Source organism: Meleagris gallopavo, chromosome 7 (genome assembly GCF_000146605.3).
Source record: "Meleagris gallopavo isolate NT-WF06-2002-E0010 breed Aviagen turkey brand Nicholas breeding stock chromosome 7, Turkey_5.1, whole genome shotgun sequence".
NCBI classification, from domain to species: domain Eukaryota; kingdom Metazoa; phylum Chordata; class Aves; order Galliformes; family Phasianidae; genus Meleagris; species Meleagris gallopavo.
In genome coordinates, this window is record NC_015017.2 from 7,706,549 (window position 1) to 7,723,155 (window position 16,607).

The 16,607-nt window shown below is 45.6% G+C and overlaps 1 protein-coding gene across 1 annotated transcript in view; it reads right to left on the bottom strand.

Annotated features, from left to right (window-relative positions):
* Nucleotides 1-2,034: 2,034 nt before the first annotated feature.
* The window catches only part of TMEFF2 (transmembrane protein with EGF like and two follistatin like domains 2), a gene marked incomplete at its 5' end in the record, with an annotated part of 107,712 nt that continues 93,139 nt past the window's right edge, over nucleotides 2,035-16,607 (bottom strand). Inside the window, 4 exons of the mRNA XM_019617357.2 lie at nucleotides 2,035-3,295; nucleotides 3,704-3,790; nucleotides 7,138-7,296; nucleotides 8,209-8,365. Coding sequence (XP_019472902.2) covers nucleotides 3,199-3,295; nucleotides 3,704-3,790; nucleotides 7,138-7,296; nucleotides 8,209-8,365 — 500 coding nt within the window. The remainder of the gene's footprint in view (nucleotides 3,296-3,703; nucleotides 3,791-7,137; nucleotides 7,297-8,208; nucleotides 8,366-16,607) is intronic.

Sequence of the window (16,607 nt, forward strand, 5' to 3'; positions counted from 1 at the left end):
TTTGTGGCTCTCATTCAAAATAAATAAATAAATAAAGGGGCAAAAGTTAACAGAAAAGCGTTGTTTTTTTTTAGAAAAACTGCATCTTTGTTTTCAGCAGCCTTCCTGCTGGGATGAAACTATTAATCAAACAGCAACTGAAATAAATTAAACCCACCTAACACAGACAACCCTATGTCAGATGGAGGGCGCAGTGCCACTGGAGAGGTCTCTGTACACCTGTCGTGCTGCCCAGCCCCGTCTAACACCACGCCAGTGGCCACGTGCACGCGGGGTGAAGAACACAGATTTTGGCTTCCATGTCAAACAGGAGGATCTAATGGGCTCAGCTGGCCAATAACTGAAGTTATTGGAGGAAAAGTCCAACCCAACCCAACCCAACCCATGGTTAATCCCGGCCCCACCTTGCCTCCACACCGATGGGTGCCTGTAGATACCTTGCAAACAGCCACAAAGCCATGAGTAAAAGCGAGGTGCGTGGCCTTTATGTGCAGTAACGAGCCTGCCCCTAATTGCTGTCTAACTTCCACTCGCACGCGGAGCTCGGAGCATGGCGAGGCGTGCATAATCAGGGTGAGAGCACGGCTGAGGAGCGAGATGCGTCTGATGTCAGATGAGAGGAGCGAGAGCCTTTAATCATTTTGTTTTCAAAGACGCTTGAGAGAACTCTTTGAAGAGGAGGCTTTCTCAAGAGCAACTTCTGCAAAACAGGAGGCAGCACTACGCAGTGCGTACCACCGCCGGCTCCACGCTTCACCTGTGTGGGGCACCCAGACACGCACCTATAGATAAGTATGTACAGATGTGTACGTGGCCCTGGCACGCTGCTGCCGGGCCTGGCACCAGGAAGCTCGTCCAAAGTTCACCCCATCTCATTCTGTCTGATGTCTGCTGCGGCAAGGAAGTGCGGCCCCAATTATTATCTATTCTGTGTTATCTAATATTAATCATCTCATGTTTAATTTTCATATTGTTATTTGAGGTAACCACAGTTCTCCCTGGTACGGAAGGCAAGCTAAAGGGGATGACGGCTACAACAGGATGCCCAGCCTCCCTCTATTACTTCAATAATGTTACGCACAGTGTCTCACTAGCGTTGGATGAAGAAGTGTAAGCACTCGCTAGGAAAGCATCATGGTGGAGAGGAGGCTGGGGAGGGAGTTGGAGCTGGAACTAGATGAGCTGTAAGGTCCCTTCCTGCCCAAGTCATTCGAAGATTCTGTGGTACCTGAAAATGTGGCTGGGGTGTTTACAGGAGACCGCACAGCGCTTGGAGAAGCAGCCCAAGGGGTGAGCATTTGGGCTTTGCCTCTTGTTTAATTCTTAACCACCGTACCTATGAAATGCTTGCTCCCTTGCTCCCAGCATCTTTCAGCTTCAGTAGCAGCCTCAAGCAGCCAGTATCACTTCCAGCTTTGACCCGTGGATCTCCAAGCAATCTAATTGTGATTTTTTTCCTCCACAAACTGCAGTGTCCTTTTTTCTGGTGACGTACCAAATCCTGCCCCCCGCCCTAAACCCTGCTACTGTGGCTGCCTTGGCTCTCAGTACAGCAGCACGGGAAAGCGTGCCAGCTCAGAATGCTCTTGTCCCTTCAGGGAAGGAGAAAAGCAATTTAAAGCCCAGTTCTCCAAATTCACGCCCAGCTTTGATTCAAGTTCTGGATGCGTTTGATGCAGAAATCTCCACTGCTTTCCACAAACCCCCAAGACGCCGTTATTGTTGGCCTGCACACCCACGCTGGCATGCTGAGGTTGGGTTTCAGAGGCACAAACAAGGAGGCCTCTGTTGCTGGAGGGAGCGCTCCCCTGGGCTTTGCCAGCATCACTGCTCTTCCTGTCCTTAGGTCTGCAGCGAGTACTCAAAACCAGCCCAGTTTTCAGAGGTGCTGCCGCTGGGGATGCAGCCACTAACAGCTCTCCAGCTGGGGCTGCTTGGGAATTCCTTGTGGCACTACACAGAAAAGGCAGGGCCAGTGACTTTGCTGCCTGCCCGGGCACCGCACTCCCACTCCCATCAATCAGCACAGACCAGGTGCCGGGAAGCAGCTCTTGCCAATCGCCTTTTATTACCTTTAAAAATTCAAGAAACCCGGAACAAGACAAAAACTGAGAGCGTGTGAACATCATGCAATGGATTCACTTTTAAGCAGATTGGGGTGGGGTGGGGGAACCAAAAGCCATGTTAGAGTAGAAATAGCGCTTCTCCCATGTCTGGGTGCCGGATGGGGTGGGCTGTCACCAGTGGGACTGGTGGCGACTGTTGTGAGCGAGCCGGCTAACGCTGAAAGCAGGAGATGGAAACTCACTCAGGAACCACCATCCCGAGTAACCCCAGGCCCAACAGAGACCCAAATGCAATTTCTCATGAGTGGTGATATCAAAAAATAGGGACCCCTAACTTTTGGCACGGGCAGCTTTTGTTCAGGCAAAGCCTCTTTGGGAGGAGAGGCACGATGAACTACAAGTTGTTGTTCAGTTCAATTATGCTATTAATCCAGCAGTCCATCAGCAGAGCGGATGCTATCCAGCACGAGCGAAGTGACCGCTCGGTGCCCTTTAGTGTCACTCTGCCTTCAACATCCAGAGCACAACCTAGAACAATGTTGGCTTCTCAAAAGAGTTTTGGAGAGTCTGAACTACCATAGAAATAACTGCGTCTTGTCCACGATGTGGATGTGACAAAACTCACGCCCTTGTTTCCCCAAGGTATGGGGAACATTTGAGTTCATTACAGTTAATAGAGTAGGGTCACCCATAGAGTTATTCATAAGGTGTTTTCTGAGTGGTTTTCACCTTCTCTTTGAAAAAATAAATTATATCAGCATGTTTGTGAGGCACCAACTGTGCTGGCACTTCAGATGTTATTATGTTATTAACTTATTTAACCTGATAATTTTCAATCAACAGTAGGAAGCAATTTTCACTCACTCCAGTGACCAGTTGGAGATGCCGCAATGCATGCTCTCAGGGTTCACCTCGGCAGACTACTCCCTCCCAGATGGAGACAATTACCCCCGTCACTCCCATAAGCAGTCACCAACAACTTCCATTTCCCCTTCAGCTGGGACTTAATTTAGAAGGCGAGGACTTTCTAAGCTATGGGAGAGTAAAGATAGATGCTATGGGAGAAGGCAGCTGATGAAATGTAGTTGAGTCCGGATCTGAAATATTTTATCCCTCCTCAATGTAGGTTAAATTATTCTTCACCTTTCCCACATCCATAATTGTCGCTGATCTTGGACCAACTCAAAACCCTACTACTGAGTTCAGTAGACTCAAAATTGCCACTAGAACTGGAAAAAGAAAAAAAAAAAAGAGATGCGTTAGTGTCCACGTACAACATCCCAAGACTATACACAGCTATGAGATACAGCAAATTTAAGAAAGCCAATTCTTTTTTTCTCATCACTGAGTATTTATTATATATAACAAATACATGAAAAAGAAAAAACTATATTGTGTGATATAAATAGTTTATTTACATTACAGAAAAACATCAAGACAATGTATACTATTTCAAATATATCCATACATAATCAAATATAGCTGTAGTACATGTTCTCATTGGTGTAGATTACCACAAATGCAAGGCAACATGTGTAGATCTTGTCTTAATCTTTTGTCTATAATACTGTATTTTGTAGTCCAAGCTCTCTGCAGTTAGTTTTGCCATTGTGGAAACATGCGCTCTTTAAATTAACCTTGTCGATGCTCTCGTCGTGTTGTCTGAACTGTAGTGCCCCGTGTTCTGCTTCTGTCTGTGGATTCTGTTGCTCCTGGGACATTTCCTGGAAAAGAGAGCGGTGAGAGCACGCGGTTTGGAACAAGCCTCCCTGCTGGGGACACGCTGTGACAGCAGCGCGTGCGAGCGCTAACGTGGAACTTCTGTCTCACCCCGTATTGCCAGGGGAAAAAATAGCAAACCTTAGACAAAAATACAGCAGGGGAACTTCAAGAGCGCCGCTTCTTGCTACAGCACCGTGGTCCTCAGCTGTAGTTGGGCTATTTTTATAAACAGCAGGACCAAGCTCTCCGGTGCTCCTCAGCAAGGGCGCGCTTCAACCTTGCACCTGAAGCAGCATCGGCTGCGGGGTTTGCTTGGGCATGGTTCTAACTGATGGAGTAGCAGCAAAATGCAGAGAAATTAAATTTTAGTGACCCCTTCCCATCAGAAGGGCTAGGGCTTCTTTTCAACATTGAATGGGAATGATGCTACAGTTCTGTGACTCCATGCAAAGGGCTAGATGAGCATGAGGACTCACGGAATATTTCACAGTGTTGAAACTGAATTGTATAAGCATCTAACATAATACGGGTCAGATTGTCCCGACTTGTCTCATTTCTAAGCCAACAAGACTACCCCCTCATGAGAAGCTGTATGGCCGTGCGCTGTATTTTGCCTTTTTCCTTTCTCGGAAGCTAGCTGCTATCATTACTAGGGGAAAAATGAGCTTGCCTTCCCAGTGCTCTCGGAGGTTATGGCAGAGCTCTCATTAGGAACTAATGCAGACTTGAGCTACCTTCTGATTTCCCCTTGATCTTGCTACTTGCTGCCTGCTCCCAAAAATCTCACTGAACTTTTCAGCATAAGGCACTTGTGATGAAGCCACTGCTAGCAAACATGGAGCAGTTCTGTTCTGCAGCACCCAGCTCCGGTGGCACAGCAGAACCCTGTGGGGTTTAGCAGGCTGCCAGCAGCTCCTCCACATCAGACACGATGAGGGAAAAACTTTAGATGGGACTTTCATCAGAAGCACGGTGGCTGGGGAAGATCAGCAGCCCTAGGGCATGAGGCTGTGCGCTCTGGGAAATGAGAGGATATGGAGTACCCCAGCTGGAAGCAAGGGAAAAAAAGACTCAGGAGGTGCTTCTCCAAAATCTGACAGTACCCACATGGTAATCCAAGGTAGAGAGAAATCAAATCACATATAGAGATTACTCAAATTAAGGTCATGAAAAACAACCACTTCAACAAAACTAGCCCTTTTAATTGCAAAATACACTACAGTACCAATCGTTGGAAGCCAAGATGTGCTCTGAAAAAGACACCAGTTGGATACCACAACTGCTTAAACGTAGTGCTATTGGACTTACAGGTGTGCTGTGTCTGGGTTCTTAAGTGGGATGCTGGCATTTAACCCGCCTTTCAGACCCAATAATCTGCTGAAAACAAAGCGATAGCTTTACCTTGGCCCTTAGCTCGCTAACCTAATTTCTCTGCATTGTGGGGTGGTGGGGATACACTCAATTGTGAGCACATTGAGGTACTGAGGCAGTAGAGCATAGTGGAGCCTCCCTCCCTGGAAGCCCGCTCACAAGCACGGCTCACTCCTAATGCGATGCATAGCAGGTAAAAGACGCATTACACATTCATTTTTAATTAAGTTATTTCCTCCCATAAATAAGCTGTTGTGACTAAACATTACTAAAGCACTAAAAAACACAAAGCCATGAAGAAAACTGCTGAGAATCATTATGACACTCAGCCGTACCTATGTTATTTTCTATCATCCTTCACTTCTACCACTGGCTGTCTTTTGCTGTACTCCTCAACCTGGAAGTCCCCCTGCGTGAGGACGATGGTCCTCCCTGCTTTCTCCCAGCAACCTGTGAAGCTGGCTTTGGTGTTTTTCAGGGCAGGGAGTTCAAACCAGCCCAGCCAGGTTCTCCGAAGCAGAGGACTTCAAAAACTCAATTACTTATGCATATGCTGCCACACCATCCTCCTGTCACACCGATTTCTCTTAAGCCACTTACGGCTATGCTTTTGCAAATGTATCTCAAATCATTATCCCGGGATGGAGGATACTCCGCAGTAATTACACGCATTACAGAGAAAAGTCAAAAGATCATAAATTAACTCGGTTACAAAGTCTGTGGGAAAAGGTAACATCTATGTAGGAAAACAGGGTGATGGGCAATTTGCATCGCAGTGCCGGGTCACTCAGAGTGCACCGTCTTCATCCTTCAGTATGAAGTAATTTGCTTTAGTGCATGAAGGTGACGAAACCAGACTCACTCAAAAAAAAAGGACACGGAGCATTTTCTCCATTATCAGTCAGCACACCGCCTTGTTTTATTTCCTTGCACAACGCCTTTCTGGTTTTTCAAATAACTTCTGTGGATGCCACCACAATATTATCTATTGCCCCTTCTGGCATCTAGCACTGAGGCGAGGGCCAAAAACCAGCTAGGTTTTATCAGACGGTTTTGTTTTATGCCTTTAGGCCACAGAAGGAATTATGAACCTTTTTTTTTTTTTTTTTGTCTCTTCCTTGAGGAAACACGATGCTTTTTTTCGAGCCAGGTAACGCAACACAAGGAGCGAAATACATTAGAAATGTTATTTTCTACGGAGTTATGACACCTGGCTTTCACTTTCTTGTCTTTTGAGGAGAAATTTATTTCTGAAAGAGTCCCGTATCAGGGTTGCCAGCTAAGTGAATTTAACCTTGTAATTCCGGAGAGAAGCCTGAAGTTCAAGACACCCTGAGACAATGAAGTGGTTCAGTGGGGAAGAGCGGTTCGTGCAGAGAGACTGAATTCATCCCACCCCTTTGAACCACCTTGGGGCTGTCGTTCACATTCAAACACACTCTTCTTCCTCATTAAAAAATGAACAGATTCATACACGGCTGAGCGTGCCACCGTCTAGTGAAGACCGTAAGCACATGCAATACCTGTGAACATGTATACAAGCCTAATGAAATCATTTAATCAATGGGATTGCAAACAGGCTAAGAAGTTAGTTTGTGTCGCCTGATTAGGTCTAAGGGAATGGGCCTTTGAGGAAGCCAGATGGGGATATGATTAGTTATATTAAGTGTTGATCCACCTGCTGTATTTATATTCCCCTTATTTACGTGAACAATAGTTGTCCAATCATCTGAATACGAAGTAGGAAACTTCATTTGCTGCAGGCACCGTCGCTACCTAAGTTCGATTAAGCTGGAAGTAAAAACAACAGTAACAATAACAGAGCACTGGCTGGTGGGACCTGAAGAGATCACCTGTTTGCTGGTGAAATAAATACCATTTGTTATCACAAGTGTCACAGCAGAGGTCTGTATAATCAAAGTATAAAGCAGGAAAATGAAAAGTTCTTTCTTGTTCTACAAATACCTGAGATACTGACCTTGTAATACAGAGGACTACAACACAGATGATAGCAATCTGGATAGTTCCAATCACAGCTGCTATTAAGACATACTGAAATCGTACCGGACCTGGAACCACATATAAAACGCTGTAGTCCTTTTTTTCACAGTGTTGTCCAGTATAGCCGGCATCACATCTGAAACAAAAAAACACTTTCCCCAGTTATACCTGTTGTTAATTTTGAAGCACTTGGAAACAAAGCATATCTGAAAAAAATACATATCGGTGGCTTGAGCACAAGCTTATATGGATTTTTATAAAGGATGAGGTCCCAGCAACAGCACTGATGCCTCCCCTGACCTCTCTAAGGGAAAGCTTCCAAACCTCAGCATCACTGAGATTTGTGCGAGCCGACAACAGAAGCAGTGCTGGGTGGTGCCCAGAGGACCAGGACTGATCCAGCACTTACACATCAGGATGAGAAACCATTTTGTACTTGCACATGGTATTTTAGACTTCTCTCCCTCTTTGGGGAGGTGGGGGAGGGCTGAAAGCCATCTAGTCATGGCTCCTTATGCAGATTACCCCTAAGGAGGTGATAAGCAATCATTCGAGCTCCATACAAAATGTGATTAGATGTTCCTGCAAGCCGATACAGCATTTACATTTTGTCTGGATGCTATAAAAAGCCCTCTGTTGGTGCTGCAACCGTCCGCCCCGGGCCGCCCGACACCTCCCTCTGACTGTGGGGAACGGGCAGTGCCCTTCCCATTATCTCACACCCTGTTCCCACTCAAATCCCCAGCAATCCGTTCCTCTGGACTGCGAGGGCTACCTAGCGGTCGCCCGTGCACTTTATTAAGTGCTTTTACAAAAATACTGAAATACAACTGAAGGTTACCGAGTGTTTTCACCAGCAACTGTGCATGCCTCAATACCATTTTGCCACAGATGACACGGACGTTGTTGAATAATTTAAGCCTAATGGGTTTTGTGGCACGAAGGGCCTGGTTACCACCGCTTCCCATAGCTTATCTAGAGTCAGTGTATTCTCTAAGTCAAGATCTTTGTGCGGGGAGCCTTCCCTCCTCGGTAGGCAAAGCGTTACCTGCAGGACGGCTCCAGCATGTTGGTGGAGTGCTCGCACTTGCCGTGCATGCAGAAGCCGTTGTAGTGCTCTGGACAGGGGATGTAGATCCCTCGTGCGCTCTCTTCGAGTTTGTTGGCATTCTCTGTGAACACAGGTGGAGGCAGCGTTAACCTGGCTGCATGGGAAAGGGGAAGAAATCAACACAGAAAGGACAGAGTTCAGAGCTTCAGAAAGATTGTCTTCCTTTCGCTGCTGTCCAAGGAGAGTTTCAAAAATTTCTTACAACTTGCACTAATAAAGGAGGCTGTGCTGCCCTTGTGTTAAGACAGACAGGAACAAGCTCCCAGAAAACGTGAATGACAGGGCAGCCTTCACATCCCTTTAGAGCACTGCCGGCTCTTTCATCTCTAGGACTTTTAGGACATTTCAGGATCAAGCACTAAATCCTCCTCTTTGGGAGAGATGAAGAGATGAGAGAAGAAGAGAAAGGAGGAAGCAACGCCAGCCTTATCTCACAGCCCTAGTTGTTTTCTCTTAACTTGAAGAAGAAACCTGCAGCAAACACAAAAGCACGGCCCACAGAGTCTTAAACGGAATGAACAGCACTTAATTTCTAGAGGGAATTCAATTCGTGTCCTCCCACTGGCCTACAGGAGAACAGGCCATACAGCTGGGTTTCCATGAGGTTGCTACCACCAAGTGCAACGCGTGCCAGCCACCAATGGACCCGCCTGGTGCACACAGGAGAGCCCAATGTGCTTGGGATCCATCACGAGGATCCCTCCTCTCTCAGGTCAGCCAGCAGTATTACGACAACAGTAAGGTGCCGTTTGGTTTCTTAAGGCACACTTCAAGCTGGTGAGGGAAACTGTCACTTTCAGGCCAGACTAATGTGCTACCAACTGATGGGAATGCAGATGCTTCCACTGCACGTAGGCTGCGAAAGAGAGAAATGATTTTTCCTTCTCCAGCAACCGAATGGGTAGGAACAGTTTACTTTAGAAGGTCCCCCAGCACACTTTTACACAAATCTAGGATCTTGAAGAACTTGTAATTATACCTCAAGTGCACGGAAAACATAGACCAAATTCAGCCACGAATTGTCTGCAGTCCCTCATTTTGACTGCTGCCCCTTCTAAAACAGATAGAAATAAAACTTAAAGGCAGAGAGGAGACAGAAACACAAGAATTCATTTGCTCTGCCATTTCAGTCACTCACTAGGCAGACCACAATAAAAGCGTAGTTTAGCTCAGCCAGACAAGAGACTGGGACAGAAAGATGTAAAGCCTAATGAAAAACCTGGACTGACTCCATCACTTTCCTATCTGCAGACAAATGTAATTCCTGCCACTGTCCTCAAAACGCTGCTTCTTTTTGTTTTAAAAACAAATACATCCTCACCCTTCAGATGAACAGTATTCAGGAACTTGTCTCTCGGAGCGTTTCTCTGACAGAAAATGCCAGCTTGATGAAACCAACATCTTTTGCATTTCTGCCGCTTCCCCCCCCCGCATCTTTAGCCTAACATGACATCTCATATTGTGCACATCTTTTGTTACTGCCAGAACATGACATGATAGCCTATCATGTAAGATTCACTAGTCAAAACAGATTATTTTTAAACACATTGAGGCCAGATGCTGCTTTGTATATTCTGAAGCCGCTTATCATCTTCTTGCTAGAAGTCTCCTTCTGGTTGCACGTCGCTCTCCAGCCTTTCTGTGGATGGCAGGGACATGCTAAGCTCTTTTGCTGGGGTAGGAAGCTGGGGCCTCAAGTTTCCCACTGTGACCAATCTACATTCTCCTGATGGATTATCCTTTGAGAAGTTAAACTAATTATTTAAAGCTATCTTGTCTAAATTCCTTAATATATCTGCCTGTTCCTGTTCTCCCTTTAATAAAAAAAGTTGGAAAAATTATTTCAGATATTCCTTCAACTTCTGGCTTAGCTATACGTCTTTTCTTCAAGGTTCTTGGAAACTGAAAGAGCTCCAAGAGGATTCTCAGCTAGGGTCTCAGTGAAGGCTAAAACTCAAACCATGAAGCAGTCTGTCCAGTTGTGACCCAACTCTGCAAGCAACAAAAACAAGTTTTCAATTCTTCAGCAAAGCAGAGGCACGGAGCTTCTCGAGTAGCACCTCTGGCAAAGGAGAATAAACCCATTAATGCCCTTGATAAGGATCACATGAAATACTGCCTGAAGTGCACCAAAAATTCCTTCCAGGCCTAAATTCCTACAATCCACTAGGAAAAAAAGAAATAAAAATCTAGTCAAAACTAGGATTCTTATTTCCAACAGCTGACTGCCAGGCACTTAATCAGCTCCGCAGGACTATTAATACTACTGCTATGTTGTTCATTGAGCCTGGCTGAAACAGCGACTTCCAGGTGACTTCAAACAAGCAAAGTGCAGAGCCACAGTCTGTCAATCCTCATTTTAGTATTTACACTGCCTACAGATATAATAATGCACAGGTTACATCCATATGTTAAAATACTGGCTCAAGTGTGGTGCTAATGCCTTGCGCACAGTCAATGCTGTGGTGAGAAAGGTCCTGCAAATACATACATTTTATCAAATGAAAGAGAAGATGGTGAATGATGTGCAGTGGAAACAATTTTGACACCTATCTCATTGAAGACAGCCGTTACGGAGAACTGACTTAATAATTTAAATCTTTTAATAATACTGAGGTCAGTCATACTGGCGGCCAAAAGCTCTCAATGATACCGAGATACTGACTCTTATCATATCACATTTTCAGGGCATTTGTATAGGGTGGGAAGGAATTTTGTGTCAAAAACACATCCTTAACCTCCCCAATTCTTTTTGGAAATCTGTTCCCCCTTTCTACAGCCTTGGCAGCCCTCCCACAAGGATGCTGCAAAGCACAGTACTGGGAACTTAGTTAACAAAGCTCTTCTGATCTGCATGATCGTCTTGGTGAGACTGTACTTACCTGCAATCTAAATAAAGGTCCAGAGAAGGATGCCCTAAGGTTTGTGAGAGTGACTGGCTGGGAACGGGAGACCTAATCCTGTGGATAAACCAAGGGACAGGACACGGACCTCACCTGTCCCTCTTTTTAGTGAAAAGTGACTTTCCTCAACCCAGCAACACTTGCACTACATGCAGAAATTTCAATATGCTACTGCGAAGTTGGGAGGAATGAAGTAGAAACGGTGTCACATACAAAAGTTCAGAACTGCTTTAGCAGGGTTTTTGGCACGTTCCCCCTCTTGGTAGCACCTAACAGGAACTGAGGCCCACAGCAACTCTGAGGGAGAGGTCCATCAGCAGGATTCCTCTTCACTGGCAGTGAAGAAGCATCCTGACAAATCCTGGCTCTACAGTCTCCACCAACACAGCCCTACTTCCTCACTGGCAGCTGCTCCCACCTATTAATTATCTTGACACAGTACTTCCTTGTTAGCACCTTGTTGCTGGAGATCTTGCGAATAGAGTGTCTCTTCACAAAGAAGAAAATAAGTTAAAGAATCTGCCTGACAACTGCTGTTTCAGTAGGCGGTGGACTGGAAACTGAGGAGGAAGTACTCACTGCCACTCCAAAGGGGATTCACCAGCCCACTTCCCTTGGAAGCCCGTGGAGTAGAGACACCAAATGTCAGCTGATGATGGCTGGCACCAGTATGCTGTAACCCTCAGCTAAACGCGTCCTGCAGCCACCCAAGTATACATTTCAGGTTAATCTTCCTACACGAAGTGCACAAAAATACCATCTCTACATTAGCTACTTCAACAAGAGGAAAAAAGAAAGGGATCCTTATGAATTAAATTACATTTACTTCTTTTCTCAGGCACAAAATAGACTTGACATAGTAATTTATTAATTTTAAAAGTCCCCATGCAAATGACTTTCCTGGAATAAGCTAACATCCACTTTCCTTTTTAAAAATAATCTAGTGCTTCTTACATTTGACATGATGGTAGGACGTTCTAATATACTTGAAAAAAAGTGTCCTCTCTTTTGCAGCAGTGTACTGTAATTATTCAAAATGCTGCCATAATTTATTACAGTAGTGAATGAATTAAGACACTAATAGCTCCCAGAAATTCAAACGGACAACATAATAATTTAAGCCAGTCAGCTACATACATCAGAGCTAACTCTAAACTTTTGAAATCCAAGAGTACTTCTACTTGCAGCACCTGTGGATGGTTCTTCCCTGTTGGAAAAGGCCGCTTGACATCAGGCAACCTGTTCATCTTTTTCCTGTACAGAAGCTCTTGTTGAAGGAGAGGTGAACAAAACACATCCACACTTGGGTTCATCACCGCATGGTTCCAGGTTGGGTGCACCTTGGTGCATGTTGTGCACCATTGGGGCCCGTTACGTTTTCACAGCTAAACTGAGGAGGCCTTCAGCTCCCCGTATTGTCTCTATGTGAGCTGTCCTCAAAGCACTTCCCCGTGCTTCTGGGGATAAACTAGACTTCTTAAAGACCATCACTGTGAGGGCAGGTCTCGGGACCCGCAATCATTTCTACGGATGAAATGTAATAGTGTGAGGCCTTATTGTAGATGCATCAAAGCCCTGGGTAGAAGGGACCTGACAGTTTGTGCTTTATTCTTTTGTACCAGGATTGAATAAATCTGCGTTAACACCATTCCTAGAATAGATTAAATCCCTCGTCGTGCTAACTCAGCCAGTCTCTGGCTTGCCATTGATGTCCCTGTCACTCAGGTCCCCCGCACAAGAGAGGCAATACTGGCCCCATGGGAGCTGCTCCCTCCCTGCTCACTCACCAGATGAGCAGCTGGGCCTGTAAAGGAATAAAACAGTGTTTTTTCTCCTCCTCTATGATCTCCTTAGGCAGCTCATGACAGAGCCCTTAAGAGGATGAGTTAACATTATCATTATTGTAATTCTGTTGGGAAAAAAAGTTGGTGTCAGTGAGGAGATTGGTAAGGCTCCCTCCAATTAGTCTGTATGCCTGAAGGCAAAGGCTGCATCCATCACACGTGGCACAGCATGGGCAGAGCAGATTGCACTGCTTCAGTGAGAAGGTCCTCGATGGCCCAGCAGATGGCTCGCCTTCCTGGCCATCCACCTCTCCTCCAGTACTCGGTACTGTTTGTGCTGGAGATGGTAAAAAAATGGACTATGGCTTCTCTCTATGCATCCTCCCCTCTGAATAACTCTGCCAGAGATTCGTAATTAGCTCTTTAATATCAGGCTAAACACAGATGAAAACACCATCCCTGTTTACGAACGTTTTAGTGGCAGAAGTTACTTCTTTGTATGACTGAACTGGGTCATCTCCGCAGCCAACTCTGCAGAGTGAGGCAAAAGGCGGCCAAGAGCAGAATTACATGGGAACCACAACATGCTATCTCCCAGGTCCAAACCAGCGTGCCCTAGGAGGAGGACTTTTTGCACTTGGCAAGCGCCCCAGTGCAGGACCGGAACCTTCGTCCCTACTGTGCAGCCCCATGCAGCACTTAGAAACATTAAACGTCTCCCCTAGTAGCTATGCTGAGTACGTTCTATGAGGGCTGACAGAGCAAGAGTAGTTAACTTCGTTAAGTGGTGATTTAGGAACAAAACTCTAACTTGACTGAGTGGTGTACTGCTGTTTCTGCTTTGTGTACTATCATGCATTTTCTATATCAAAGTAGCCTTGCTAATGCAGCGCTCAGAGAGCAGCTTATTTATATGTAGATGCAGCTATATGACATTTCCAAATGCCATCATTTGCATATGAAGGTTCCACTTTTTTTTTCCCCCCCTTTGAGTAAACAGAATCTGCTGCTACTCCAAAGCAATGCTTCATGAAAGTAGAGCTTTCTGAGAACCATCATCCTCCTTAAGCAACTAAAAAAAACTGAAACAACTCATTTTCATAACTTGGCAGCCTTGGCTATCAATGGAGTCTACAGGCCAGTCTTTTGATACGCAGCTCCAACTTTGGTACCAGAGTGCAGGGAGAGCAAACGAGCAAGATCTTAAGATTTCCTACACAATGGCTAGAGACAACCTGCAGAATACATCATTATCTGCAAATAGGCCTCAGACATCTGATGGAACTTGTGGTCACCTTAAAAAAAAAAAATAAGCAATGGGTCAAGCTCATTATAGCCATGAAGCTAGAAATGATTTTTGTTGAGGATCTGTCACTTTGGAACAAGAGCAGGAGCTTGCTGCAAGAGCTGCTTGAGACCTCTGAAACCTTACATTACGCTATGAAAGCCAAGTGGACGTTACATATGCAGCTTTCCTGTCAAAGAAAGATAAGGCTGGAGCAGATGGTATGTGGGCAAAGTTTCAACCTGAATACATTGCCTTCTAAAAACCTGCAGTGCCAAGGAGACATCCCAGTTTCAGTGCATGAGGCAGATGAATGTGTTATCTGTGCATTAAAGAGCTGCTCCTCCGCTGCCTGATCACTGAGCAGGAGAAGCACCCACCATGGTGCTTATGGAGAAAACAGACCCTTGATACCTCAGCCCTTTAAGGCTCTGCAAAGCACGGCCAAGGGTGCAGCCAGAGATTCTCCCCTACAGTTTTGGGCTGTCAGCAGAAAGCATGGGAGCGCTGCTGCCACTTCCAGCACATAAAGGGATAACGGGCAATCAGCTGTCCCCAGCTCACAGTGCAGCTCCCACGCAGTGAGAAGACCACCCCAAAGTCATACCACCCTACTGAGATGAGGTGGAACACCCTCCTGTCAGCAGCCTTTTGTCAGGTGGTGACAACGGGCGCTTCCTGACTGTAACGGGAGGCACAAGAACCCCAAAACTCATCTTTAACTAGGGCTGCAGCCTTCTTCACCAGGGCTAATAGAGTTCTTCACCCATCTGCCAATGTATTTCTAAAGGAACTTCACGCCCTTGACCCGGTAGATCGCATCAACACAACAAATGGGACAAGGTGCCAGAAAGCTTATAAAAACTTTTGACACGACCCTGAAAATAGTGATATTTGTACCCTTCTGATGCTTTTCCAACAGTAGATGGATATGCATCTACTATGTGAGCAAAGTTTTAAGATGGGTGTCAAGAATATTGATGTGCACAAAGAAGCTGGATTGTTCAACCAGTTCTGCCATAGGGGATGGTTGCATGATCAATGACAATTCCCATAACCAGGAGGTGTGTGGGGAGGGGGCTTGGGATGCTGTGCATTTGGAGCCTGTGTAGAAATAAAGAGGTCTGTCGCAGTTTTATCTCTGTCCATCAAGGATGCACCTTTTCCTTCATGGGATGAAGGAAGGGAAAGGCAATGCTCTCAGTACCTGGGCGACTCGGCTTGGTGGGCTGCCACACAGCTCTTATCAGCTGGGACTTGTGTATGGAACTTCTCAAGGACTAAGAATTGAGCTGCCTAGAAACACAATTCATAAACACAACAGGATAAAGCATGCTCCCTTGTTTAGATGGAACAAACGGATACATGGGGTAAGACCTGTAAACAACAATTCGGTGAAGATTTTCTATGGAGGAGTAATGAAAAAGGGCTGTGTAGCACCCTGTGTGCTTCACAATTGCAATCCTAATTCAATTCAAGATTCCTGACCCACCTCTGGAAATTTGGATGTCAAACTCTTTTTCCCTCTCCCCTTCAATCCCTCCGCTAATGCCTACTCCAAAGGCCACAAATTCACAAATAGAATCCCAGTGTCCTCAGGCTATTCCAGCTCTGGCACCTGTGAAGGTGGCTTGCATTGATGCAATTGGTGATGCTTCCCATTTTTAAGGACCACGTTGCTGAAAACTGCTTTTGGGCAATTTTACAGGAGATTAACAAAGCACATTTTTGCATCTGTGCAGAGGCGTACGTATCCACTGTATTTACCTGATTACATTCAGAGAACATGCACATACTATGCAACAAGACGTTGTATTTTTCTATCAAACCTCACCCTGTCTCTTCACTGATGTGAGTGGTTTTTACTGGCAGAAGGATTGGGCAGGCAATCAATGAAACAAAGCAGGAGCTTCATTCTGAGACGCTGCTGCAAATAAAAGCATATCCCTAATCCAGTTACCAGGCTGTCCCCTAACTTCCAATAGGAACTCTAGCTCTGAATGGAGTGTTTTCTACTGGGATCAATGGATGGCACGAAGCGCTATGTGAAAAGGTCTCTGATGTATTTTTAGGCCTGCCACCATGATGCTGCTAGAATTTACTGTTTGGTTGCACGCTTTGAGCAAAACTTTCAGAAAATTACAATTGAGAGCAAGTGTGAAGGGCAAACCTGTCAGAGAGGTTTGATGGGTGGCGTGCAGATGGAAAGGTTAGCCCTGGTGTGTGACAGACTGGACAAGGACAGCATTTTGGCTGCAGGGCATTTCCCTCCACACTTTTGACAACCTGAAGGTTCCACAATCCTAATTTTGCACTAACTTGGTATTCCATTTTGATTACTCTAAGCAATTTTTTGCTTTTTTT